Source organism: Ailuropoda melanoleuca, chromosome 18 (genome assembly GCF_002007445.2).
Source record: "Ailuropoda melanoleuca isolate Jingjing chromosome 18, ASM200744v2, whole genome shotgun sequence".
NCBI lineage: Eukaryota > Metazoa > Chordata > Mammalia > Carnivora > Ursidae > Ailuropoda > Ailuropoda melanoleuca.
Window position 1 is genome coordinate 25,519,136 of NC_048235.1, and position 27,559 is coordinate 25,546,694.

At 42.4% G+C, this 27,559-nt stretch overlaps 1 protein-coding gene across 2 annotated transcripts in view; it reads right to left on the reverse strand.

The window, feature by feature from the left end:
• Positions 1-2,895: 2,895 nt before the first annotated feature.
• Positions 2,896-27,559, reverse strand: part of GSR (glutathione-disulfide reductase) — a 41,794-nt gene continuing 17,130 nt past the window's right edge. Inside the window, exons 4-13 of one of the 2 annotated variants that reach the window (XM_019801344.2) lie at positions 26,594-26,663; positions 23,919-24,066; positions 20,949-21,003; positions 16,864-16,963; positions 13,737-13,823; positions 12,533-12,691; positions 10,654-10,765; positions 8,762-8,893; positions 6,684-6,817; positions 2,896-3,783 (exon numbers count right to left, since the gene is read on the reverse strand). In XM_019801344.2, coding sequence (XP_019656903.2) covers positions 3,634-3,783; positions 6,684-6,817; positions 8,762-8,893; positions 10,654-10,765; positions 12,533-12,691; positions 13,737-13,823; positions 16,864-16,963; positions 20,949-21,003; positions 23,919-24,066; positions 26,594-26,663 — 1,147 coding nt within the window. In that variant the 3' untranslated portion in view covers positions 2,896-3,633. The remainder of the gene's footprint in view (positions 3,784-6,683; positions 6,818-8,761; positions 8,894-10,653; positions 10,766-12,532; positions 12,692-13,736; positions 13,824-16,863; positions 16,964-20,948; positions 21,004-23,918; positions 24,067-26,593; positions 26,664-27,559) is intronic. The other variant, XM_034647544.1, reaches the window with a different exon arrangement.

Sequence of the window (27,559 nt, forward strand, 5' to 3'; positions counted from 1 at the left end):
GTTGGAAGACCTGAACGTCCTGCATACTAATTGTTCAAAAAGGATGAAAATGTTGCCCTTTTCTACTACTTCCCACAGTAACACAGGCTTTGTCTTCTTGCAGCGAAAGTTGCTACATGATATACCAGGAAAAGTGCTGTGAAACTCAACACTGAGAATATAAAACTGATTGATGTTAAGTGTAAAATGACCAGGTGACCACGTGCTGCTGACCTACCATGTGACCACAGACCTACTATGAGGCAGGGTGTTATGGGAACGATTAATACTTTAAACTACTAAAGAAATCTTCACAAAGATGTGTTAAGACAAGCCTAGTCAACTGAGCAGGCTGACAGGTGTATAATTAAAGATGGACACAAACTCTTTACCTCTCCTCCCACCGACAGGTGAAGTCCAACGCACTTCCTCATAAATCTGGGCTGGCCTTAGTGATTTGCTTGACCAATAGCATGTGGCAGAGGGATGTTCTAGAACTTCCAAGGTTAGATCATAAGGCTTGCAGCATCTGTCTGGGAATCTTGGAACAATCTCTGAGAGCCCTGAGCTTCCATATAAGTCCATCAACTCTTAGACTGCGATGCGGGAAAATCTGCATGTGCGCACTCGGTTTTGGGTCCACAGTCCCAGCTGAGGCCAGCCTTCCAGTCCGTCATCCTTGTCTAAGCCCCAGACATATGAATGATGGTTTCAGAGTGTCTAGACCAGCATATCTACCATTTGAATACCAGCAAATGATCTTTGTCAATATCAACAGAATAGTTATCCTTTTGAGCTGAGTCTTGCTCCAATTCCTGACCCACAAAATCGTGACACATTAAAAAAAGTTGCTATTTTAAGGCACTAAGCTTTTAGGAAGTTTGTAACACAGCAACACATAACCAGACCATCAGGTAAACAAGTGGGTAAAAACATTCTACACAAAACCAACATCCTCTCTAATGCTCCAGTCCAACTGAACTCTTATCATTTCTCATATGTACTTTGATGATTCTGCCTCACTGTACCTTCCACATGTTCTGACCTCCTCCACAATCCCAAATTCCACACCCTATGTGATCTCTTTCTCATGCCCTTCAGTTTTCCCAGCAAAATGGCACTTTTTGTCTCTTAACTTGCATACTTCCACCTCTTCCAATAATGCTTACTTAGGGTGGCACTGTCCCATTTTCCTACAACAGTACAAATCAGTGCTGATTGTCCCCAATTAATTAATAGTGCCCCTTTCACTCCCAACGGTGTCCCATTCTAGGCAACAAATCATATGGTCACCATGTGACGAACACGCTGCTTTGAATGAGTCATTTGTGTAGAATTTTCTCTCTTACTCTAGGCTACATGATTACTTGAAAGCAAGTATGGTTGATCTGGGAACAATGTGGGAGTTACGGGCACCAACCCTTCATGCAGTAAAACACCTGTATAACTTTTGACTCCCCAAAAACTTAACAGCTAATAGCCTATGGTTGGCTGGAAGCCTTACTGGTAACATGAACAGTCAATTCGCACATTATTTTGTGTGTTATATGTATTATATTCTGCCTTATTACAATAAAATAAGCTAGAGGGGCACCTGACTGGCTCAGTCGGTAGAGCAGGAGACCCTGTGCCTCTTGATCTTAGGGTCATGAATTCAAGCCCCACACTGGGCATAGAGCTCACTAAACAACAAAAAAACCACAATAAAATAATCTAGAGAAAAGAAAATGTTATTAAGAAAATCCGGAAGGGGGGCGCCTGGGTAGCTCAGTTGGTTAAGTGTCTGCCTTCGGCTCAGGTCATGACCCCAGGGTCCTGGGATCGAGCCTCGTGTTGGGTTCCCTGCTCAGTCTGCTTCTCCCTCTCCCTCTGCTACTCCCCCCTCCTTGTGCTCGCTCGCTCTTTCTCAAATAAATAAGTAAATAATCTTTAAAAAAAAAAAAAGGAAAATACATTTATAGGACCATAAAATATCCACATATAAATGGACCCACACAATTCAAACCCGTGTTGTTCAAGGGTCAACTGTGCCATGTCTTTTCTCCAACCACCACTCTAATGAGGGGACCTACAATGTGCCAGATAGTACACAACATGCTGCCTTGTATATCTTTACATTGCCCCATGCTTTGTGTAACAGAGGCTGGGCGGCCGGACCGCCTCCCGGCCTAGACCCATTTGGGAACTGATGAGAACGGAGACTGCAACTTGGAAAAGGTTACTTGCATGTTGTTTTACTACAGACCCAGAAAAAAGGCAGGGAAAAGGACACCCAAGATAAAAAATACATGGTGTTAGAGTGGCTCTAACTAGTAGAGTCCCCCCTGTTCCTTACAAAGTCACACCCAAAGTCGGGGCCCTTTACAGAGTAAGACACAAACCAGGTCTGCAGAGCCCAGAACCATGGGCCACTACCTTAGGCAGCTGACAGAGGTGGGGAGTGGTTATGTCAGTCCATGTCCGGGTTTTTAGACCTTATTTTCTTGCTCCAACAGTCACATAACCTAGTTACTACTGTAGTATTTTTCTTCTGTTGACACTGGACCTACTCAGTAAGTCAGAGCGGCAACCTGGTCATAGCTAACCAGAAAGACATTCAGTAAAAGCTTCAAGAAAGAAGTCAGTACCACTATGTCACTAATGAAAACCATGGCAAAATTTAACTAACTTATCTAGTTGGTGAAAGCTAATGGAGATAAAATGCTAAAAACCTAAGTGATTTCTAGACTGTTCTTTCAACTCAACCACTAACTTTGCTAAATGTTTCTTTTATACCTCTGCTCTTAATCTATAAAAAATGCCCCCCCATAAGGCCTTAAGCCTACTTAAGGGAGCTCACTGTTAGCACATAATATCCAATGTGAAATATTCTTAGAAAATGAACTGTTAGCTATAAATTCCTAATAACAAATTTTGTAAGAAGAAAAGGCTATGATTTTATTTTCAGATTTTTGGAAATCATTTTCGGGAAAAAAAAATGACAAGAACACATAAAAAACTTGAAATCATTCATTGAACTATGAACTCTTAGCAGAGAAGAGACTTTGAATTCCTGTCCTTCTGGAAGCAGAAATCACTTCCAAGATGTCCCTCACTCGTGTAAATCTTTCCCAAGTTTGATGTACTTCACCTCATAAAAGGAACATGATTTTTAATCATTTAAAGCAAAAGAAATAAAATATGGAGGGCGGGTGTCCCGTGTTATACGCTTTTAGAAAAAGGTCACATCTCTGACGCAGCTTTGTAATATGCAGAGCTGCTGTCCTCTTCATCTATAAAAATTAGCAAGCTATATTCATTCAAGTACCTTAATTAACTGTACTTCATATAGTTTTATGGCCGGGATGAGGCTCAAACAAAAACAAAACATGTAACAAAACAAAAAAACCAGAACAGAGCTGTTAATAAAAAAAAAACGACAGAACTTTGAACTATTGATTACTGTGAGGTGCAATCAAATGAAAATTAACCCTGGACGACAAAACAAATCTCTAATTACATAAATAAGTCCTATTATGCACTGAAAATTTCCACTGTCGGAATATCCTGATTACAATAAAGGAATACATAAAACGGGAACGGTAAGTAAACGTGGCGATTTGGTTCATTTCAGGTCTACTGGTCCAGCTGCCCGCCATACGAGTCTCTGGGTTTTCAACGAAGTGTGACCAGTTCTTCTGAAGAGGTAGGGTGAATAGCAACTGTGTTGTCAAAGTCAGCTTTCGTTGCTCCCATTTTAACCGCAACAGCAAAGCCCTGCAACATTTCGTCACACCCGATTCCTTGCATGTGGATTCCAACCACCTGTGGGGGGGTGGGGGAGAAACATTCTTCAAGTAAAAGTTCTTATTAGGTAGACTAATACATTTTGTATTTGTCATGGGAGATACGTGGTATTTTAAAACTTCTAGAACACCTGAGTCTCTTATCTGGCCATGGCAATAGCACAGCCTACAAGCTGCTACAGTCCTGTGTCCACGTCCCTCCGCAGCCGGCCCCACACAGCCCGCCCCACTCAGGCGCTCCCCGCTCAGGCCCCTCTGCCATTTCTTCATGCTCTCTCCTTTGCACAAGCTGTTCCCTCTATGTGGACAATTTTTCCTCCCCTTTTGAGTTAAAGCCCATTTGTTCTTCCGATAGCTACCCTTGACTTCCCAACCAAGCGAAATTGTCTGTCACGTGATCTCTCAGTACCAGTACCTCTCTTTCATGACTCTATCACAACTCCAGTGTTCTATTTATTTGGGGACTAGAAAATTCCAGTGCACCTTTCCTGCAGATTTTAATCTCTACACAGAGGGGACCTGCCTACATTTGCTTCCTGCTGTCTCCATATGACCAAGCAAAAGATGGTCCTCAGAAGGCCGTCAGTCCATACACACTGGATGACGGCACAAAGGACCATTAAGAGACATTTGTTTCAGATCACATTTTCCAGTTGTTTCTCAATCATTTTAAAACTGTATTAATGTTCACCTCTAGCAAATATTCTTAGCAAAGTAAGAAAGTATAAAATTTAGCCACAAATATATTTTGTTTAAAAATAAATCAAGTGGGGTGCCTGAGTGGCTCAGTCGGTTAGGCAACTGCCTTTGGCTCAGGTCATGATCCCAGGGTTCTGGGATCGAGCCCCGCACTGGGCTTCCTGCTCAGTGGGAGGCCAGCGTCTCCCTCTCCCTCTGCCCCTCCTCCAGCTTGTGCCCTCTCTCTCGCTCCCTGTCTCTCAAATAAATAAATAAATAATTTTACAAAAAAACAAGATTACCGAACTCTACACTTACAATGATTGGATGGTCAATTTGATGTTCTGTTTTTTTACAATTAAAAAAGTATATCTCAATTTACAACCCAAAAAGTCCCAAACCATACATATATAACACAGCCAGATTTTTAGATATTGTGATCTAAACTGAATTTACAGGGGTGCCTGGGTGGCTCAGTCGTTAAGCATCTGCCTCCAGCTCAGGGCGTGATCCCAGGGTCCTGGGATCCAGCCCCGTGTCGGGCTCCCTGCTCCATGGGAGCCTGCTTCTTCCTCTCCCACTCCCCCGGCTTGTGTTCCCTTTCTCGCTGGCTGTCTCTCTCTGTGTCAAATAAATAAAATCTTTAAAAATCAATCAATCAATCAATCAATCAATAAACAAACTGAATTTACAAAGAGATTCTGGGGATGGCAGGAACTTTATAGGATTCCTCTCCATATCCCCATTCTTAGTCTCTGGGAGTTTGTCCAGTAATGTTTATCAAATGAATGAATGAAAAAGGGCATGAAGAAGTAACTGATAAGAGTAAGTAGAGACCATACCGATTCAGTATCTCGATATCTTAGATTAATCAGGAACATTCAGGGCCAAAAAACAGCAACTTTTGCTCTGCTGCCAACCCACTTACTTTCTTTGCTCTGACTCTCTGCTTCTGTCAATCCTCAGTGACGTGGATTTCTGTAATCCAGGGACTATGTCTTGTGGCTTTTGGTCTACAAGGTCACTGAATCAGATACAGACTAGGCTCTTTTTGACAAGAGAAACTAGAAACTATTCCTGAATCTTCAACTAATCCACTGTCCCTTCACAGAGCCACGTTCCCAGAGCATATTGCTAATGTCCCGCTATAACATTTAAATCAATTGGCAGAAAAGCCCTATAGGTTGACCAATACCCAAAGAAATCTATTTAAAAAATTATTTTTTAAAAAACCTGTTCAAATTCACACCTGTTCAAAATTTAAATCACAAGGAGACACCACTTCACATCCACTGGGACAATTATAATAAAAGACAGTAACAAGTGTTGGCGAGGGGGTGGGGGCACTGGAACCCTCACGCAGGGCTGAGGGGCATGTGAAAAGCGTGCAGCCACTCTGGAAAACAGGCAGTTCCTCAAAATATTAAACCAAAGTAGATAAGTGATATCCCAGAAAATTTTACTGAATAAGCGCTCTCTTCTTCACTGATTGGTTATGTTAAATCTAAATTTATCTTCCATTAAGGTCTTACACATATACATATTTCTGAGGGGCCTATATATTCTTGCCTATGGGTCAATGACAGTGAGCTTTTCTACCTTTCCCTCTTATGTTTTAAAAGCATAAACATATGGAACCTTCTTTCTTTTTTTTTTTTAAGATTTTTTTATTTATTCATTTGAGAGAGACAGAGAGAGCACAAACAGGGGGAGAGGCAGAGGGGGAGGGAGAAGGAGACTCCCCAATGAGCCAGGAGCCCGACGTGGGGCTCGATCCCAGGACCTGGAGATCACAACCCAAGCCAAAGCAGACACTTAACCATCTGAGCCACCCAGGTGCCCCTCTTTCTTTCTTTTTAAAAAGATTTTATCTATTTGAGAGAGAAAACGAAGTGAGAGTGCACAAGTGGGTGGGGGGAAGAGACAGAGGGGGACGGAGGAGCAGACTCCCCACTGAGCCAGGAGCCCGAGCTCAGTTTCAATCCCAGGACCCTGGGATCATGACCTGAGCCAAAGGCTCAGATGCTTAACCGACTGAGCCACCCAGGTGCCTCTGGGACCTTCTTTCTTAATGAAATACTACAAAGAACCCCAGTACATGCAGGCAGATAAAAGTGGGACTGCACCAGTTGAAACAGAAAAGGCTTATTAACTCTTTACTTGGTCTTCCCACTCTACCAAAATACCCCCATCCCTGCCAAGTCTGAAAACATTCCTTAGCTTACTACATTTTCCCCATACCTTTTCTTCTGCGGTGGCACAAACCATTTTCATCACACATTTTGTTTTCCTTTTGGTAACCGCATGATACATTGGGGTAAAGGTGGTTGAATAGGTCTTCACATTTTCTTTTCCATATTTATAAATGGCCTCATCTACAATGCACAGGGAAAAAAAAGCATCTCTCAAAAACCCAAACAATTCCACTGAGCTATTGAAGAGAGAGATGGCCAGAAACATATAATCGGAGTCAAATCATGAGAAAATATCAACAAAACTACAATGAGGGACATTCTGTAACATAAATGCCGAAGTCATGAAAGACAAAGGAAAGATTAAGGAATTTTGTCTCTCAAATAAAGGAGACCAAAGAGGTATGAAAACGAAATACAACGCATTATCCTGGACTGAATCCTGGCCTTGAGGGAAAAAGTGTTAAAAATGACATTATTTGAGGAGCACCTGGCTGGCTCAGTTGGTGGGGCATGTGACTCTTGATCTGGGGGTTGTGAGTTTGAGCCCCAAGTTGGGTATAGAGAATACTTAAAAATATATATATGCATGTATGTGTGTGTGTGTGTGTATATATATATATATACATATATACATATATATATATATGAAGACATTATTTGAGATAACTAGCAAAATGTGGTTAAGACAAAATTTAGATAATACTGTATGAATTTATTTCTTTTTTAATACCTTTTTTGTAAACTGATGTATAGTTGACATAATATTGTTAGTTTCAGGCATGCAATATACTGATTCGACAATTATAAACATTACAAAATGTTCACCATGATTAAGTGTAGTCACCATCTGTCACCATACAAAATTATTATAATATTAATAACTGTATTCCTTATGCTGTGCTTTTCATTCCCATGACTCATTTATTTTATAACTCTGTACCTCTTAATCCCCTTTACCTATTTTGCCTAACCCTGCACCCAATATTATATCAATTTAAATGCTGTCACTTGAAAATTGTAGCTTGCCTATATAAAGGAATGGACTTGTTGGGGCGNTAAAAAAAAAAAAAAAAAAAAAAAAAAAGGAATGGACTTGTTTCTAGGAAATAGATACGGAAGTGTGTGTATGTGTGTGTGTAGAGAAAAACTATGGTAAAGCAAAAACGTTATAGGTATACAGGAATCCTTTGTACTACAGTAGTCTCCTATTATCCACAGGGAAAACGTTCCAAGACCCCCAGTGGATGCCTGAAACTCTGGATAAGACCAAAGCCTATGTATACTATTTTTTTCCTTTACATACATACCTACGATAAAGTTTAATTTATAAGTTAGGCACAGGAGATTAACAATAACTGATATTAAAAACAGAACTATAATACACTTGTAATAAAAGTTACACGAATGTGGTCCCTCTCAAAATGCCTTGTCATACTGCATTCACCCTTCTTCTTGTGATGATGTGAAGTGATAAAATGCCTCTGTGAGGAATGAAGCGAGGTGAGTGACGTAGGCAGTGACCTAGCGTGAGGCTACTCCTGACCTCTGACAATAAGTCGGGAGGATCCTCTCTTTCCAGACCACAGTTGGCCACAGGTAACAAACCACGGAAAGTGAAACCGATGATAAGGAGAACTACTATATTTTTGCAACTTTTCCTTAAATTTGAAATTAGTTCAAATAAAAAAGCTAAAAATGGCAAAAAGACACACAGTGGTGTGGGGAAAAGGAATTCTATTCTCCAAGTGTTAGTAGTTAGGGAGGAAACTGGAATTGTGATAAGAGGCCAACCAGAAAGGAGTACAACTTAGGGAGTGAAGACAGAGTTAGTCAGTAATTTCCCCCTGGAATTAGGGGGAAGACGGAAACTATAAATTGCCTGTGTTTTTATTTTTTTATTCTTTTGGGAGATTTTGAATTTTTTTTTTAAAGATTTTATTTATTTGACAGAGTGAGAGAGCACAAGCAGGAGCGGCAGACAGAGGGAGAGGGAGAAGCAGGCTCCCTGCTGAGCAGCTATGTGGGGCTCAATCCCAGGACCCTGGGATCACGACCTGAGCCGAAGGCAGACACTTAACCGACTGAGCCACCCAGGTGCCCCTCACCTGTGTTTTAAATACCTACCTTCTGTGAGTCCCACTGTCCCAATTGGGGGGTGGCTGAAGACGACTGTGGGGATGTTGTCATAGTCTAATTTGGAATCTTCTTTGCATTCAAAAAGCCTATGGGCAAGTTTTCGGCCAGCAGCTATGGCAACTACAAAGATATTTTTTAAATCAGCGTTTCAGTTTCTTGTTCACTTTAAAACTGCAGAATTGTTCTACTAACCATTTCCTCATCTGGCTTAATGTACTAATTCTGACAAAGTTTTATGCCAATGCTCATTATAATATCTAGGTCACTATAATGAAGACATACCAACGCCTTAGTTAACAATTCAAAACTATCAGCTTATGTGAATTCTGTACATTCTATTAGAGCAAAATAAGGGGGGGCATATTTACTAGTTCCCAATCATCTGGGGGTTACCTACTTAATTGGGATATTAGGTTTTTCATACAATATTAATGAAGCAAACTATATTGGTTTTGAGCAACTGCAGTCCTACTTTATAACCTTATTCATTTCACAGTAAGGTGTTATTTTTTTTTTCTTTAATTCCCTAGAAGGCCTTCCCAGCCTCCACCTCTCTATCAGGTATATCGTGGCTCCTCCCCCCTGGCTGGTCCTGATGCATTAGGGCTCTGGTTGGCAAGGATAAAGACCACGATCCTGGATGGTGAATGACCCCACACTCTCCCTTGCTGTCCAAGGGGACTTCTGGGCCCATTTGGTTCTGATGACCATGGTCTCAGACAATCACCAGTTATACACTTAGTCATATCACTACTGACTTGACCAAGTTTTTTTTTTAAGCTGGAGCCCAACGCAGGGCTTGAACACACGACCCTGAGATCATGACCTGAGCTGAAATCAGGAGTCGGATGCTTAACCAACTGAGCCATCCAGGCGCCCCCATAAGATTTTTTTTTTAAGTTTATTTTTAAAATTATTTTTACTTCTTATTTTTTTAGCTTATTCTCCTTAGCCTGTTTTTGTCTCGTATTTAGAAAAAAATGCCTACATTCAGTAAAAGCATCAGTTATTAATTTTGTTGATTACAAAGTGACAGTTTTTTCCCAAAATAAGGTATCAGAAGGATACATTAGAAATTTTCTTTGTTACAATTTTCAACAATTAAATTATATTGTCAAGTTTTTGAAATTTTGCTTGTTATTTTGTTTTTGTTAAAAGAACTTCCTGAAGGAGCTTAAAGGCTTTGGGTGTCTGACTGGGGCAACTTTCCATTCTGAGGAAAGACCCAGGGCCATTTTAGAAAGGCTGGTGAGGCACAGAGTGAAAGCAGATGGAGTGAGTGATGTCGCTAATAAAAATGGGACAAAGAGGTTGAAATGGTGCCAGTTAACTCAGAAAGTAGGTTGAGGTATAGGATGAAGGGAGTTGGGTCACTCTTGGTCGTTACCAAGGCTAAATAATCAGGGCGCCTGGCTGGCTCGGTGGGTAGAGCATGCGACTCCCAATCTCAGGATCATGAGTTCAAGCCTTACGTCGGGCATGGAGCCTACTTAAAAAATAAATTAAAAAATAGGTATACACAAATAAAAATAAAAACCTTAAAAAAAAAAAAGACTAGGTAATCCTATAAGAGTGCCTCTCTAAATTGCTTCTTCCCAAAGCCACTTCCTTCCAATGTCACCACATGCAACTCGGATTCTAACTTAGGGCTTCTTCAGAAGGTAACCATACCATCTCTATAACCATTTCAGTCTTCACTAAAGCCCTGTTAAAGTCTTCTAAGGAAAAATGAGTATTATTCAGAAAACATCAGGTACCAAACTACTTCAATACATTATTATTTTGACAACATTCAGACATCCTGGACTGGACTGCGACGAGCTGAACGGTTTTATACAACCCGCAGAGCTTCCCTCATCCAAAAAACGAGGAAACAGTACCTGGAGTAAGAAGAGCTTTTCCACACACGTCCCCAACTGCATAGATGCCTTTTACGTTGGTATTTTGGAATTCATCTACTAGGATATGGCCTTTGTCATCAGTTTGAATCCCCTAAAAAGGTGAAAGGCAATCATGTCACTCTTTGGTCTATCTACAAAAAAAGGCAAACCAAATCTCTGGATCTTCACTTCAAGCACCTCTTCAGCCTGAATTTTTAAAAAAAACCACAATACTCAACCACAAGGTGAAAAACATCCTTTTTCTTTTTTTTTTTAAGACTTTTATTTATTTGAGGGAGAGAGAGAGTGCACGAGCAGGGGGGAGGGACAAAGGAGAGGGAGAAGCAGACTTCCCACCAAGCAGGGAGCCCGATGTGGAGCTCAATTCCAGGACCCTAGGACCCCAACCCGAGCCAAAGGCAGATGCCCGACTGACTGAGCTACCCAGGCGCCCCTGGATGACTAGTTTTTTAATATGAAAATAAACGGTTTTACTAAATTTCACCAAATAGTAAGATTAAAAACAAGATAAACACCACTCTGGATATTTTACTTTTTTTTTTTTTTAAGATTTTATTTATTTGACAGAGAGAGAGAGCACAAGCAGGGAGAGTGGCAGGCAGAGGAAGAGGGAGAAGCAGGCCTCTTACTGAGCAGGGAGCTGGACGTGGGGCTCAATCCCAGAACCCTGGGATCATGACCTGAGCCAAAGGCAGATGCTTAACCCACTGAGCCACCCCGACGCCCCTGCATATTTTACTTTTTAAAATGCTGAAAAACACCTTTTATGAAATGAAAAAAAAAATCCACATGATAAAGTATATTACTATTAGAACATAAATAAAAATGTTACACACTGCTCAAGATGTTCCATCAAATATAAAAACCACAAACATAAAATAGTCCTATTATTACTTGTAGAGTAGTATCCATATCAGGAAAATCATCATCATCAACAACAGCAGCTGGTTAACACGGACTAAGTTCATACTACAAGCCAGCATCTAAACTAATTACTTTGTGGGGGCCTGGGTGGCTCAATGGGTTAAGTGTCTGCCTTTGGCTCAAGTCATGCTCCCAAGGTCTTGGAATCGAGCCTCGCATCGGGCTCTCTGCTCAGCGGGGAGTCTGCTGCTCCCTCTCCCCCTTTCCCTGCTGGTGCTCTCTCTCACTTTCTCTCTCTCAAATAAATAATATCTGTAAATAAATAAATAAATACTTTGCATGCACTTTCTCATCATCTACTCTTCTCTATAACCCAGTGAGACCAGGACTATTTTTATTCCTACGCTAATATGAAGCAATTGAAATTTAAGAGCAATTAAGCTGCTTGCTTAAGGCTATGCAACTGGTAAGTAACAGAACGAAGATTCAAAACTGGGTCAAACTCTGGGACTCAGACCCCAAGCTACTACAGCAGACTCGCCTTCACAATTGAAAAGAACTAAGAACGCTAATTTTAACACTGGCAGATCGGCTTCACATCCACTTCCATCCCCAAGCGCCCAAAATGTCCAGGATGACTGACGCACCCAGCAATCGAGATGAGGCTGCAGATGATAAGGAATAATTACAGGGCTTTAAAAGGGCCAAGTATCATTGTGAAAAGGAAATGTGTAAGGAAGAGGCTCGTCAGGGCACTGCTGGACAACTGTGATTTGAGGTGGCAGAGACCTGATCTAGGGTGATCACACTAAAAAGGGAAAATATATTTTTTTTCAATTTCAAAGAAGGAGTGGGATTTGATGACAAACTGGTTATATGGAACAAAGAGGAAAAAAACCTAACGGAATCCACCAAAGTTTAGGGGGACAGGGGGTGGGGAACACAGGACTGCTAACAGATCCAAGAATGTTTTGGTTAGACTCAGTCAGCTTACCACTTTGTTTAAATTCAGGCCACTGGAGTTTGGGTCCCGCCCAATGGCCCATAGCAGGCAGTCAACATCTGGAATCGTGGTCAAGGTGGGTTTCCTACCAGGAACTGAAGTAATCATGCACAGTTCCAAGCCTGAGGAAGTCTGTTTAACTTCCTTGACCTATTGGCAAATAAAATGTGTAAAATTGGGGAGAGGGAGAGAAGACGGAAAACACAGAGGAAATTAGAATTCTTAACATTCAAAAAATTTCCACCAAATCCTACATGTGGATCCTTCATGCTAACACATTCACTTTTGCCCAAACGACGCCAACACCGCCACTCCTGGGAGCCAAGACTGTTTCCTAGGTTGGCCCGAATTACCCAGCCAATGGCCAGAAATGTCTGCTTGTGTCAACACCCTAATGCTTCAGCCTAAACACAAGGTTTTTAAACTGTGCTTCTTAAAAACCCTGATCAAATTTTAAGTCACAAATCTAAGCACAGTGATTGGCGATCAGAGGGTGGGGAGGAAACGGGCCGCAGCAGCATCGCTAAGAATCTTGCTCACACCTCACAGGCGATACTTCTTCTAGACGGTCTTAATCAGAACAGGGAGGGGGTGAGAATCGGGTCAGAAGAGCTGGGTGCACACAGTTTAGTGAAGACCCCAAAGGGTTCTGATCCCACTATCGGGTTATCACTTTTACATTCACAAAGCAACTTCACAATTATTATTTTACTTGATGGGGCCATTGCTGAGAGGGAACAGCTCTAGGGAAAAAATTGCTTTTGCAAGCCTAATGCTCCAGGAAAACTGAAATTTAGTGATTCCCCAAGAAGTAAAGTACTCTGTAATTCTGTCCATTTGCAGAACTCAAAAGGGTATGCTTTAAAAAGATTCCATAATATTATTCCCTGGAATATAAATATAAACCTCAAAAATAAGCATGTTCAATAAGGCATTTGAGCACAAAAAAACCGAGTGGTAGTTCTAAATTCAACTACCAGATTTCTAATCTTTTATACCTTGACTTTACTCACATATTGAGAAATATAGCTTCTTAGGAAAAAGAAAAGAATTGGTAGTACTCTAGAAAGGAATACATTGACTGGGGGAGACATAGAGTTTGTGTTTATTAAACACTTGGTTGGAACCAAAGCAGAAAGTGTGATTCACGACACACAGAGGAAGAAGGGTGAGTGTGCCCCGGGCTCGGCCGTACCTGTGAGTACTTCAGGACCTCTATGCCGGAATTCTCCAGCTCTTCAGTGCAGTTTGAACTGATAATTGAATCAAAATTTCTAAGTACCTGTATACAAACAGAGGCACCAGAAGGATGGGTGATGGGAAAGGAATAAACCTTGATTAAAGATATTACAAACTTGGGAGCCAAGTATCAGCATCCTCTCTCCTAGCTCCTCCTTCATTCATGGCCATATTGTAAGTGGAGTTTTAATCTATTTTCCTACATCACCACCGATGTCTGTATTATGTCTGATTTCACCAACTCCCATTTTAGAGTTAAATAGACAGGCAACCTTCAGGCTTCTACTCTCTTTGCCACGTCCCACTCCTCCCAAGCTTGATTCTTTTTTCCATAACTATGTCTTGGGACCAGAAATCCTCCTTCCCCTTTCAGTATTTCCAAGGCAGCTTCCACTCTGGTATTATTCAAAGGAAGATCTCACTAGCAAAATCTCCTTATCTACGCAACGAAGTCAAGACCATGGCCTTGGAGAGTTCTTTGTGATAATCCACATGCAACAAACCCCCAGGCAGGGTGAAGATGGGAGGGCATATGAGTTATTCATAGGACAGTTCTAGAACAGACTTACACCAGGACAGGGAAAAGGAGGAGAATTAGCCTGATGCATGGGGCGTTGGCGAGGGCAGGAAACCCAAATACGTGTGTGAACGAGCTGATTTTCCAAATGCAGGAATTACCCACTCCACTGATTACCTGCTGCAGCTGATATACTTATTTACACATTAAATTAAGGCTACCTATCCCTCTGCCTCTCTCCTTCCTTCCTGTTTGCTGGGTATATTCCTGCAAAGCAAAATAACACACCACTTACCTAGAGGAAACATTATTCAGGATATAAATCTCCTGCGGATGAATGATTTGACAAATCTCCAAGTAAAGAGAAAGCTCTTTCAAGAACATGTTGACTGGGGTTATCAATTTACATTGTCTCCCTCTAGTTGCTCAAATAGTCAAGAATTAGAACCATAGTATTTGAATGGTCAGGGATCTGATAAATCCTGTCCCTAAAGCATTAAATGACTGACCAAACCACACGCTTGTTAAGGTCAGCCAGATTCTTAGGCCAACACCCTTGTTATTGCCTGGAACAAGGTCCCTGAAAGTGCCAAAATTGTACCAAAACCCGGTGGTACTATCATGATTAATCAAAACAAAACAAAACAAAACAAAAAACAGGGGTGCCTGGGTGGCTCATTCGGTTAAGCGTCTGCCTTCAGCTCAGGTCATAACCCTGGGGTCCTTGGGATCGAGCCCTGCATTGGGCTCCCTGTTCGGCGGGGAGCCTGCTTCTCCTTCTCCCTCTGCCTGCCGCTCCCCCTGCTCATGCTCTCTATCAAATAAATAAATAAAATCTTAAAAAAAAACGTATAAAGTAACACTTCTCCAGGTAATCACACGGAGGCTGCATTTTAGCAGAAAGAAACAGCTGACCCTTGAACACGTTTGAACTGCATGCTATACTATACTATACTATACATGGATTTTTTTTTTTTTTTTTTACAGTACGATATTGTAATTGCGTTTTCTCTTACGATTTTCTTTTTCTTTAAGTAAGCTCTACACTCAATGTGGGGCTTGAACTCACAACCCTGAGATCAAGAGTCACATGGTCTACTCATTGAGCCAGCCAGGCACCCCTCTCTTATGATTTTTTTTTTTTTTTGAGAGAGGGAGAGAAAATCTTAAGCAGGCTCCATGCCCAGCATGGAGCCCGATGTGGGGCTCGATCTCACAACCCTGAGATCATGACGTAAGCTAAAATCAAGAGTCAGACGCTTAACCAACAGAGCCACCCAGGCGCCCCTCTTAGGATTTTCTTAGTAACATTTTCTTTTCTCCAGCATACTTTACCGTAAAAATTTTATATATAACACATATACGAAATACATGTTAACTGTTTATGTTATTGGTAAGGCTTCAGGTCAAGGTCAACAGTAGGCTATTAGTAGTTTTTAGGGAGTTAAAAGTTGCACTTGGATTTTCCACTACACAGGGGGTCAGCACCCCAACCCCCAAGTTGTTCAAGGGTCAACTGTACTGTCCTGGGCTTTCTAAGACTTTAGCTGACTCTCAGTTATGATGCTAATTTGCAGTCGTAAAACTTTGCTTGGCCTTAATTTCTTCATCTATAAAATGACATTCAGTAAGATGATCTGTAAGCTTCCTTTATTATTGTTTTTTTGTGATAAAAAATACATAACATTAAGTTTACCAACTTAACCATTTCTAAGGATACAATTCCATAGTGTTATGTCTATTCACACTGTTGTGCCATCTATCTCCAGAACTTTACTTCTTGCAAAACTGAAACTCTATAATCATTAAACAACTCCCACTTCCTTCTGCCCTCAACCCTACCAACCACCATTCTACTTTCTGTTTTTATAAGTTTGACTACGCTAGATACCACATATTAGGGGAATCATAATATTTTTCTTTTTGTGACTGGTTTATTTCATTTGGCATAATGTCCTCAAAGTTTATGCATGTTGTAGCCTGTGTCAGAACGTCCTTCCTTTTAAAGTTGAATAATATCCCATTGCACAGATAAACACATTTTGTTTATTCATTCATCTGTCAACGGACACTTGGGTTGCTTCACTCTCTAGGCTTTTGTGAAAAATGCTGCCATGAACATAGGTGTGCAAATATCTTTGATACGTCTTCTTTTAATGCAAACAACTTAGTAAATTTTTTTGACTGAGTGTTATTAATCCAACACTACCTTCTGATCATGTGAAATTGATTTCCAGAACAAGAAATTAATCTGACCGCCTTTTCAATTTAATTAATATTTATATTTAAGCCTGCATGTTTCCTTTTAAGGCACCTGATACCATCTACCACTTCACGATGAAAATACCAGCCAGTCTGATCAAATCAAAATCATTATCCAGTGGCAGCTGGTAAGGACATACAGCCCAATTCAAATAGCTTCTATGCAGTTCCATGCAGAACAGACCAATTGACCTCTACATGCTTTACACCCTAGTCTTTAATGACAACATAAGAGAATATTCTCAGGGTAGATTTTTTAAAAGATTAACATCAAGCAAAGGGAAGGGAAAAGGAAAGAATTTACCTTATCGTGCCGTATCATCAGTGAGGTCTTTGAACCCAGAGCGGAGAGAATCCCGGCTATCTCTACGGCAATGTATCCCGCACCAACAATGACACTGCGGCTAAAATGAGAGAGAGGGTTAATATGTTTAAATACACTTTCTTTGGAATAAGTTTAGATTTATGGAAAAGTTGAAAAGATAGTACAGAGGTGTCCTGTATACACTCTGTCCAGTTTTTCTGCAAGTTAATATCTTGCAAAACCACGGCACACTGGTCAAAACTAAGAAATGGGCGTTGGCACATTGCTACTGACTAAATTCCAGACTCTATTCAGACTTCACCAGTTTTTCCATTTATTTCCTTTACCGGCTCCAAGGTTCAATCCTGGATGCCACACTGCACTTTTATGTAGAAAATATTCCTTTGCAGAAGGGAAATACATTTTTAGTCATTAAAAGTTCTTCAGCCTCAGGGCACCTGGGTGGTGCAGTTGGTTGAATGTCTGGCTCTTGGTTTAGGTTCAGGTCGTGACCTCAGGGTGGTGATCTCGGGGTTGTGAGATGAAGCCTGCGTCGGGCTCCATGCTCAGCGCAGAGTCTGGTTATATGATTCTCTCTCCCTTTCCTTCTGCCCCTCTCCTCCACACTCACTCTCTCAAATAAATAAATCTTAAAAAAAAAAGTTCTTTAGCCTCATTTCTTTGGAGAGGAAACAAAAAAACCTTTGAAACTAGAGATGATTTTTTTTTAAGATTATATTTATTTGAGGGGGGAAAGAGAGAGAAGGATCATCGGGGAGGGGCAGAGAGAAGCAGACTCCCTGCTGAGCAGGAAGCCCGACGCGGGGCTCGATCCCAGGACCCAGAAATCATGACCTACCTGAGCCAAAGGCAGGCATGGAACTGACTGAGCCACCCAAGCGCCCCTAGAGATGATTCCTTATGAGTGACCTTTGCATCTAAAACTAAAACTGGCAACACACTCACCATGACTCTTCCTTGCTCAGAACTTCTCCTTGATCACTATTCCTTTCTACCAACCTTTGCAGTAGGTTAAAGGCCAATGAAAGCAAATCATTTGAGTTATAGGATAGATCTGAATTAAAAGTAGACTCCCTGCATAAATTTCGGTCTAAGAAGGCATCTTAAGCACTAGACAAATGCTGACGAAGGTCTGGATCAGTGGTGGAGAAGACAAGCCTGGCCCTAGGGCAATAAGGATTACTTCCATGATGCGGCCTGGAGCATTAATGCCCCTTAGCCGGAGGCCCCCCATTAAGGGCTGGGGTCCTCTACCATCATTACAGTGCTTGGACAAGAAGCAAGCAATCTGGGAAGAACAAAGGAAACCTTTCTTTACTACCTTCCAAAGGTAAGGTATCCATGTGGTGAGTCTGTGCCATCAGAGGGGTCTGGTCTAGACAGAGGACAAAGTGTGAACCCAAACAGCTGCAAGTCAGCTTATCTTACAACCCAGGATTTGAAAAGAGAAATGTTTACATAGTCTAGAACTATGAAATAGCTCTTCCATCTCGACCTCCCTCTTTCCTATTATATTTGACCGCTTCTCCTTTCTTTGGGTCTTCACTCCTTTTCTTCTTTCCTTTATCCATCTTCTCTCTCTTCCGCAAACATTTATTGTTGATACTTTGGTGAAGCATCACCTTAGGCGGGGGGGGGGGTGGTGGCGGACCCTGCCCTGGGGTAGGCCCAAACACAGAGATGAATAGTCCATGCAGGGCAGAGGGCTCAGAAAAGGCTCTGGATTCCTGAAAGATGAGTAGCTCTCATAGGGGTTGATGGATCCTTTCCAAGCAAAGGGGAACATAGAAGAAACAGGTGTAAAACAAGTTGGCTTCTTAGAGAACTGTAAGCTCAGTGTTTTGTTCTCAGCTCCCAGAGGCACCTTTCTTCCACTTCTTACCACAGAAGCATCCACTGGACATGATCTTACACCTCCAAGTCCCGAAAGCGCTTCTCATCGTTTAAGACCCTCGGAACTATTTGGGCCCCAGCATTTCACAGGGTCGATACTCTGCCCTCTACCCAACCATAAGCCCAGTGGGATCAAAAACTGAATCCTATAGCCCACAGCACAGGGTACAGGATCTTGCCTACAGAATCTGCCTACAGAATCTGCTCTTTTCTCCAATTATTTACTTATTTACTAACGTAACAATGATAAAGGAATCTTAAAGGAAGAAGAGATGCCCGGGTGGCTCATTCGGTTAAGCATCTGACTCTTGGTTTTGGTTCAAGTCATGATCTTGTGGTTGTGAGATCGAGCCCAGCATCAGGCTCCACCCTCAGTGCGGAATCTGCTTTGAATTCTTTTTCCCTCTCCCACCTCCTCTGCCCTTCCCCGCTTACGCACATGTGCGTGCCCATCTCTCTCTAAAATACATAAATAGAGACTTAAAAAAAAAAGAAAACAAAAAGTTGTTTGTTCATTCCTACGTCCCCAGAGTCTTTTGTTCCTTACATAAATTCACTTACTAAACTTGTATGGCTAGCATTTTAAATGTATTAAAATAAATGATCTGAGTTTTAAATCATTTATTTTAAAATACTTAATGGACAGGTATCTATAAAGAAGCTTCTACGAGGGTGAGTCTCGACTGACTTGTATCATCCAAACATGACAAGTCCTGACCACATTTCTGGAAACATTCTCCCATGTGTCATCATTCAACCCAAAAACCAAACAGGAACAGGGTGGATCATGAGGAATGAAAGGCTGCTCTCAGACGCAGTTGCGTGCCCTGCAGACGGCAAATCTAAACAGACTGTGCGTCCCTCGGGGTCAGAAGAGTGCCAGCTCCCAGTGTCTTCACGGGGAGTTTCCGCGGCAGCTACGAAACTCAAAGAAGCCCTCTTGCCCCTGCTTCACCGTCTGCGGCTCCAGGTGAATTAAGGTACGGACATGGAGTATTCGTCACCCTCCAAGAAGGCCTTTACAAAAACATAGGATGAAGGCCCCAAACGGGATTGGCAGCGCTGCGAGGGAGCGGCAGTGTTGAGCAATACTGATTCCAGAGTCAGTGCTACTCAGACGGAGGTAAAGGCCAGTCCTGAGCCAAAACGGTCCCTCCTCCAGCTCCGAGGTATCTCGCGAGCGCAAGGAGGCTCTCTCCAACCTGGAAAGCCCACCACTGGCAGCTTCTTCAAGTCAGAGAAGCAATCTTCCACAGCGGATTTTTTCCCTACGTATCTAAATCCATAACGGACGTTTACTAAGGTTGTTTGCACAGACACACCTCGAGGACAAACTCAGAAAACCTCTTTTGTGACAGTGACAGAGCCTTTATTTATGGGGGCTCCCTCTGCACTCGCTGCTCTGGAAGCCGGAATCAGTTACTGGAGACATATCGGCAGCTGATGCTGTATTAAAGCTGAAGAAAGATGATGGTCTTAGGACTCTACTATTTATTCTTCAAAACCACCCTGTATTTGATTCTGGTCCTAAAAACTGTCATGAAAGATCTGAGTCAGGGGGCGCCCACGTGGCTCAGTGGGTTAAGCATTTGGCTCTTGATCTCGGCTCAGGTCGTGATCGGGTTAAGCATTTGGCTCTTGATCTCGGCTCAGGTCATGATCTCAGGGCTGTGAGACTGAGCCCCACGTCGGCTCTGCACTTGGCGGGGAGCCTGCTTCTCTGCCTCTCCCCCTGCCCTTCCCTGCTCTCTTTCTCTCTCGAATAAACAAATAAATCTTAAAAAAAAAACCCAGGGGTGCCTGGGTGGCACAGCGGTTAAGCGTCTGCCTTCGGCTCAGGGCGTGATCCCGGCGTTATGGGAATCGAGCCCCACATCAGGCTCTTCCGCTATGAGCCTGCTTCTTCCTCTCCCACTCCCCCTGCTTGTGTTCCCTCTCTCACTGGCTGTCTCTATCTCTGTCGAATAAATAAATAAAATCTTTAAAAAAAAAAAAAAACCCAAAAAACAAAAAAAATGAGTTGTTCACTGGGGTATTGGGGGTGAGATACCCAAGGTCATAAAAAAGAGAAACAGGTGAAGAAAATTCAAGCAATGCCTGCATTCAACAGTTGGGAATGGGAGGTAGAAGAAAGGTTAGCTGGAGAGACTGAGGAAGAATGAACAGCTTACCCAGGCAATTCTTCCAGTTGGAAAAATCCATCACTGGTTATTCCTAGGCTGGCACCTACGGAGGAAAATGCATACAGATCACACACACTGAGCCTTCTCTTGTAAAACAATATCAACATTTTGTAGAGGACCCAGACGCTTTCTCTGCCATTGTGTACTGTTCTGACAAGTTTTGTCAAAGTCTCCACTTGGGAAGCTGCCAACCCAGTCTTCCCTGAGTGCACATTTTCGTTTTCTCTCTAGAAATAAGAGCAGTGACGACCACCTATCACATTCCTCTGAGGAGCTAAGAACTTCTCGGCTCTCGTGAAGAGATTCTGCTGGCTGTTTCATTCTCCTGTCCCCTAATGCAGGCCTGAGCCCCTCGGCTCAGCCTTGGCTCTGTGTTTTTCTTCAAAGGTTTCTACCAACTCACCCCTCACTGTGGAGGCCTTCCAAATATTCCAGTTTTGACCTTCTCCCCAAGTTCCAGTCCCATATTTCTAACTGCCCCGCTATATAACTCTACTTTGCTTCAAACTCAATATGTTTAGAACTGAATCTTAACTTTATGTCCCAACCGTATCCCTCTCTCAAGTTTACCACCTCAGTTAAATGGACCATCTTCCACCAATAATCTAAAGGAAATCCTGAGTTGTCAATCTAGGATTCCTTCTCTCAATGCCCCCCACACAATATTTCATCAATTAATAAAAATATTGCACTTTGCCAAATTCGAGGTACCATGATTAAATGACACATCCAGGGGTGCCTGGGTGACACAACTGATTCAGCGTCCAACTCTTGATTTCAGCTCAGGTCATGGTCTCAGGGTCGTGAGATCAAGCCCCACATCAGGCTCCACCTTCAGTGTGGAGTCTGCTTGAGATTCCCTCTCTCCCTCTCCCAGCCCCTCCTGCTTGTACTCTCTCTCTCTAAAATAAATAAATAGGGACGCCTGGGTGGCTCAGTCAGTTAAGCGTCTGCCTTTGGCTCAGGTCATAATCCCAGGGTCCTGGGATCAAGTCCTGCATCGGTCTCCTTGCTCAATGGGGAGTCTGCTTCTCCCTCTGCCTGCTGCTCCCCCTGCTTGTGTACTCTTGTTCTCTCTGATAAATTCATTCTTTAAAAAAAATAAATAAATCTTAAAAAAAAAAGATAAAGGACACATCCTGATTTCAGATGTGATGAATACACTTTTTAAAAAATATGTCCTGGAATCAATGAAATACGGTAGCTGATGTTTCCTTCTGAGGCTGTTAGGCCTGTCCTCCTCTCTAATGCCTGGCCCACAGCAGCGGCTCAGTAACCATCCGCAGAACTGAGCTGTTCCTTTACAGGTCAGATGCTAATGCTGGCGTTCAGAACCATATTGTCACCTCCCATACATTCTACTGTGACAGCTTTCTATACTGATCTCCCTCCTCTGTGAGTCACTGTCAGATTAGTTTTCTAAAATTATCACCTAGATCTTGTCACAACCCTATTTATAAGCTAACAGTTATCTGACCCAGTTGTCGGTAATTGTAGAAATTCCTTCATTTGACTTTCTAAGTCTCCACCATCCGGCCCCAGCTTAATGAATGTGCCCCCAGAACTTCAGTACTGGAAAAACTGGTAAAATTGGCTGAATATCTTTTGAAGACATCTTTATTACCCACTGGTTCTTTCGGTCTTCCTCTTCCTCGGCACGTACCACTCAATTGGTGAGCCACCTTTCCTGGGAAGTCTTTTTCGTTGATGCCATCCCACGGTAATCTGTCCCCCCTGTGAGCACCCCAACGTCACTGTCTAGAAATAACCTTGGAACACTGACCTTTTATTTCTTTGCATCTGTTTTTATTATATGTTTTAAATTAATAAATGTATATATTTTAAATTTTCAAAAAGCACAGCAGAGCATCTAGTGAAAAGCAGAAGTCTTTCCCACCCCCAACCTCTAGTCCTCTCCTTAGAGGGAGTCAGCATCACACGGCTTTGAGTATCTTCCCAGAGATATGCCAGTGCATACAGAGAGTCTCCCTGCCTTTTGAAAAAGACACAAATTGCAGCATACTATAAACGCTGTTCCACACCTTGCTTTTTTTTCACTTATCAATCAATCTTGGAGACTATTTCATATTAGGATGCTTCTGTCCAATCTTTCAACTAAATTTTAAGGTCCTTGAGAACAGTATCTTACTATCTTTTACAGTAGTTGCTCTTGACCTTTGAGGGGTCATGAACCCCCCTTTAAAAATTGGTGAAAAGTTTTGGATCCTCTCCCCAGAGAGAACAAAATACATAAATGCAAATATACTCAAAATTTCCCATATAAATTCAGGTTAGTCATGGATCTTAGGAGGCCAATCCAGGGAGAATACAAAATACGTATAAGCTATGATCACCGCCCAAAAAGATCTTATAATCCAGCTGGAGAGAAAGACACGAACCATGTTTCTTATGTGAGAATAAGGCAGTATGTTCATGGTTTATCCTTGTGGTGCATAAAATGCAAGAGTGAATAGGACTATCTGAAATTCCTTACTGCTTTAATTCTGTAATTCTCTATGTAAGAGAGAAAACTACACATACCAAGAAGGCTTAACAGGTCATTAAGTTACATCCGTACAAGATTTCACTTCCTTGAACAAAACAGTTAACTATAGAACGTGTCTTGTAAATAACCACCCATGTGACAAATCCAGGTGGGTCACCATCTCTGTCATGCTGAGAAGGAAAGGATGAGATCCTTTGCTGATTTTTCCCCTGTGTTACCTGTAGGATGTGTGAGCTTGGAGCTGGAAGAAATATCTTTCTTTGCCCCAGTACTAGGCACCAGTGAAGCCAATTACATTTAGGCTCTGCAGAGACCTTCTCTCATGGCCGTGTGGCCTTGTCCAAGAGAAAGACCTGGAACTGGCAGATCCCCTGGCACGGCGTATAAGGCTGAAGACAACAGTATACTCCGCTTGACTGTTAACAACCAGTATTTGCCTTGAGAAGACTCACCGGGGATCTGGCTCTCCTGAGGACGTGAGGGCACGCCACCTGTGGCAATCAGGATGTGAGGAGCAGTGTATTTTTTCCCATTGACCTCTATTGTGGGCTCGGGATCGCACGTGAATGCTGCGTGGCCATGGATGATTTCTATATGGGACTGGAGAAGGGACCGTGACATTAGCCTGTGCTCAAGATACAAGAAAAACACCTGGTGCAACGTATCAGCTCTTTCCATTTCTCCACAAAGGATATCTGGATTTGAGGTTGGCTGATGCCAAGACAACTTAGTAATGTCTGAGTTTCTGCAGAACATCTGTTCACTGACACTCAGGTAAGGGGCTTGCCATGTGACACTGGAAGTGTGCCGTAAGAAGAAATAAAGATGCTATCTGGGGCCAAAATCCAGAGACCAAAAAAATATGTGCCAGTCACCTCCACAGGGAGAAACCCTCCATCTCTGTCCCCAGGAGCTGAGCGAGGAAGTCCTCCTCACTTCCAATGAAAGCACATTGAAGAATGGTGGGTGGTCTGCAGGAGGGACAGAAGGCTCAGAAAGACAAAAGGATAACGGTGAAGAAAGTAGAGGCGAAAACGGAGGGAAATACAATGCTTCTGTTTCCTCAAACAAAATGGAAGAATACCACAAAATGCCACCACAATGAAGTTCTACGCTGGAGATGCTGAGAATTCAGACTCTTATGTCCTGTGTGCTGAGGCCTCTGTTCGGGGCCAGCAGGCTGGCTTCTGAAGTCGTGATACGTGTATCAGCAAGCAAATGTGGGCAACTTACCAGGACAATGGAATCGTGGGAGCTTAATCCCAAAAGGGCGTATTTCAACATTTCAGAACATGCTTGGTTCTGAATTAAGTTATTTCCTCCTTCCCAAACAGCCCTCCAGGCCTGCTCTTCAGATGCCCTGCTTAACCATCCTGAATCAAGATCAGTGCAAGAAGCCACAAGAAAAACCTTCCTCAGGAGAGAACGGTTTCCCACAGGGTGCCAGACAAAGAGGGGTAGGGGTCAACTGGCAATAATAATCATGTCAGGGAGGAAAGGATATAATTTTTATTTTCATTTCCTAAGCTACTTGACAGAAAGTTTCCTTTCCTATTCTCAGTTTCTGGATCAAGTAATTCCTTTCCCATAAGGTCACACACAGTAAGTTCGACTATACACCTAGATTTGCGAATACTAAAAAAAAAAAAAAAGCTGTTCCCAGAGTGATTTTCCTAGCTCTTCGGCAAAAGTATTTTAGCTCACTCCATTAAAAAGAAAAATTGATGGGGCGCCTGGGTGGCACAGCGGTTAAGCGTCTGCCTTCGGCTCAGGGCGTGATCCCGGCGTTATGGGATCGAGCCCCACATCAGGCTCCTCTGCTATGAGCCTGCTTCTTCCTCTCCCACTCCCCCTGCTTGTGTTCCCTCTCTCGCTAGCTGTCTCTATCTCTGTCAAATAAATAAATAAAATCTTTAAAAAAAAAAAAAAAAAGAAAAATTGATGTGGGTGTTTTAGTATACCAAGTGGTACCTCTATGCTTATGTCTAACGGTCTTAAAATCTCTTGTTGTCAATGTAGAGGGGCCTGAAGGCCCCAAATACTTCCCCCTTGAATTGGGGATTAAGGTCAGAAAATATCACCCTCCAAAAAAATAAACCCAATGAATAGGAATTAATATAAAAATATATGAGGTTAGCCATTTATAGAAGTAACTCAACCCTAAGATTTGGCTTATAAACATGTTGCCAATGAGATTATGGTGGCCCAAAGATCACCAACAATCTATTGATCTAAAAACAATCTAAGCTATGCAGAAATCTTAGAAACTGCAAAGTGAAACCATAAAGGCAAATGAAAGGTGGTGGGCTATACACTGTGAAGAAAAGGACAGCTGGGGATGCCTGGGTGGCTCAGTCAGTTAAGTGCCTGCCTTTAGCTCAGGTCATGATCCCAGGGTCCTGGGACTGGGCCGCACGACAGGCTCCCTGCTTGGCGGGGAGTCTGCTTCTCCCTCTGCCCCTCCCCCAGCTCGTTCTCTCTCCCTCTCTTAGAGAAAAAAAGAAAAGGGACAGCTGGATGGTGCACCATTTGTCCAGTCTCCAGCAGCCCCCAGGGGAAGAAGCATGACATTTAGGCACCAAGGCAGAAAAAGCCTCAGACTAGCAAATATATATACATATATATATATATTTGCTGAAGGTAAACACTTTGCTCAATGCTCTTGATCACACTTCATTCATAAAAACAACTGTCTGAACCATCATTTGCTCTCCCGAGCACATCTAGCCACCAAGGACAAGGTTGCTGTGAGCAAATGAACAATGGCAGCTTTCCAGCGAGGCAGTTACTTCTGATTTGGATTAATAAGCTTGTGCGTTGTCGTATAAATCAGTATCTTATGTTTTTGGTTTCTGGAACTAACTGGAGGGCCAGACCTACTCAGGGGACGGCCATCATGGGAGACCTGGTCCACCAATCATGGCACGTGCTGCCCACTCTGTAGAAAAAAGACTGGCTTCCTGAGTCAGAGACTCGCTCTGGCAGGTCAACCTGAAAATCATTAACTGCAAAAGAAATTAAAGAAACAAGAGATATGTGCAAAGGCTATGTTTTTGTCTGGCCAGAGTGGGAGCACACTCCAGCAGAGAACAGCTCCTTCTCCAAGCTCCAAGCCCAGCGCACTCACCTTGGTTAGATTATTTTGATAGATGGCATTCAGGCGGCTCACATAGGCATCACGCTTTTCCTTTATTACGCTGTAATGAAACTGGAGTCAGTACTGAGAACAGGATTCTCTTCTTTCAGTTAGCGATTGGGGCATCTGTCCCTGAGCACCCCTATCAGCAGAGAATCACACACACAGAGAACAGTCAACAGGAACCCCATGAGTGTCTCTGAAGGCAGTTGCCCCCTCCCCCATGTCCATCTGCTCTGCCATACGTAGAGAAGCCTTATTCTACTCCAGGGAGGATGTTCAGGGGGCATCCATGGTATGTCAATTTCCCTCTGCAAAGAAGACAGGGAGAGCTGCTTTGGCAATAGTGCCTAGTACTTAGTGGCCCCTCAATAAATATTTGTTGAATAAATGAATGAATTTCCGAAAATTTTGAAAAATTCGAAAATTTGATGGCTTCTAAAAGTTTATGGCCATTTCTTAAAAAGTTAAACATAAAATGGCCATTTGAGGGGGGCAGAGTGGGGAAAAAAATAAAAATTTAAAAAATGAATAAATTAATTAATAAATAAAATTGCCGTTTGACCGAGCAATTTCACTTCTAGGTATAGACCCAAGAGAACTGAAAGCAGGAACTTGTAGATCAATGTCCACAGCAGCATTACTCACGGTGGACAAAAGGTGGAAACAACCTAGGAGTCCACTGAAGGATGAATGGATAAACAAAATGTGGTACGAACATAAGGGAATACTTTGCAGCCTTAAAAAGGAATGAAATTCTGACAGATGCCACAACATGGATGAATTCTGAAAACATTATGCTAAGTGAAATAAGCCAGGCTTAAAAGGACACGTATCATATGAAGCACCTAAAATAGGCAAATTCATAGAGACAGAAAATAGGATAGTGATACCAGGGGCTGGGAGGAGGGGAGATGAGTTATTGTTTAATGAGCGCCTTGTTTCTGGTCTGGATGG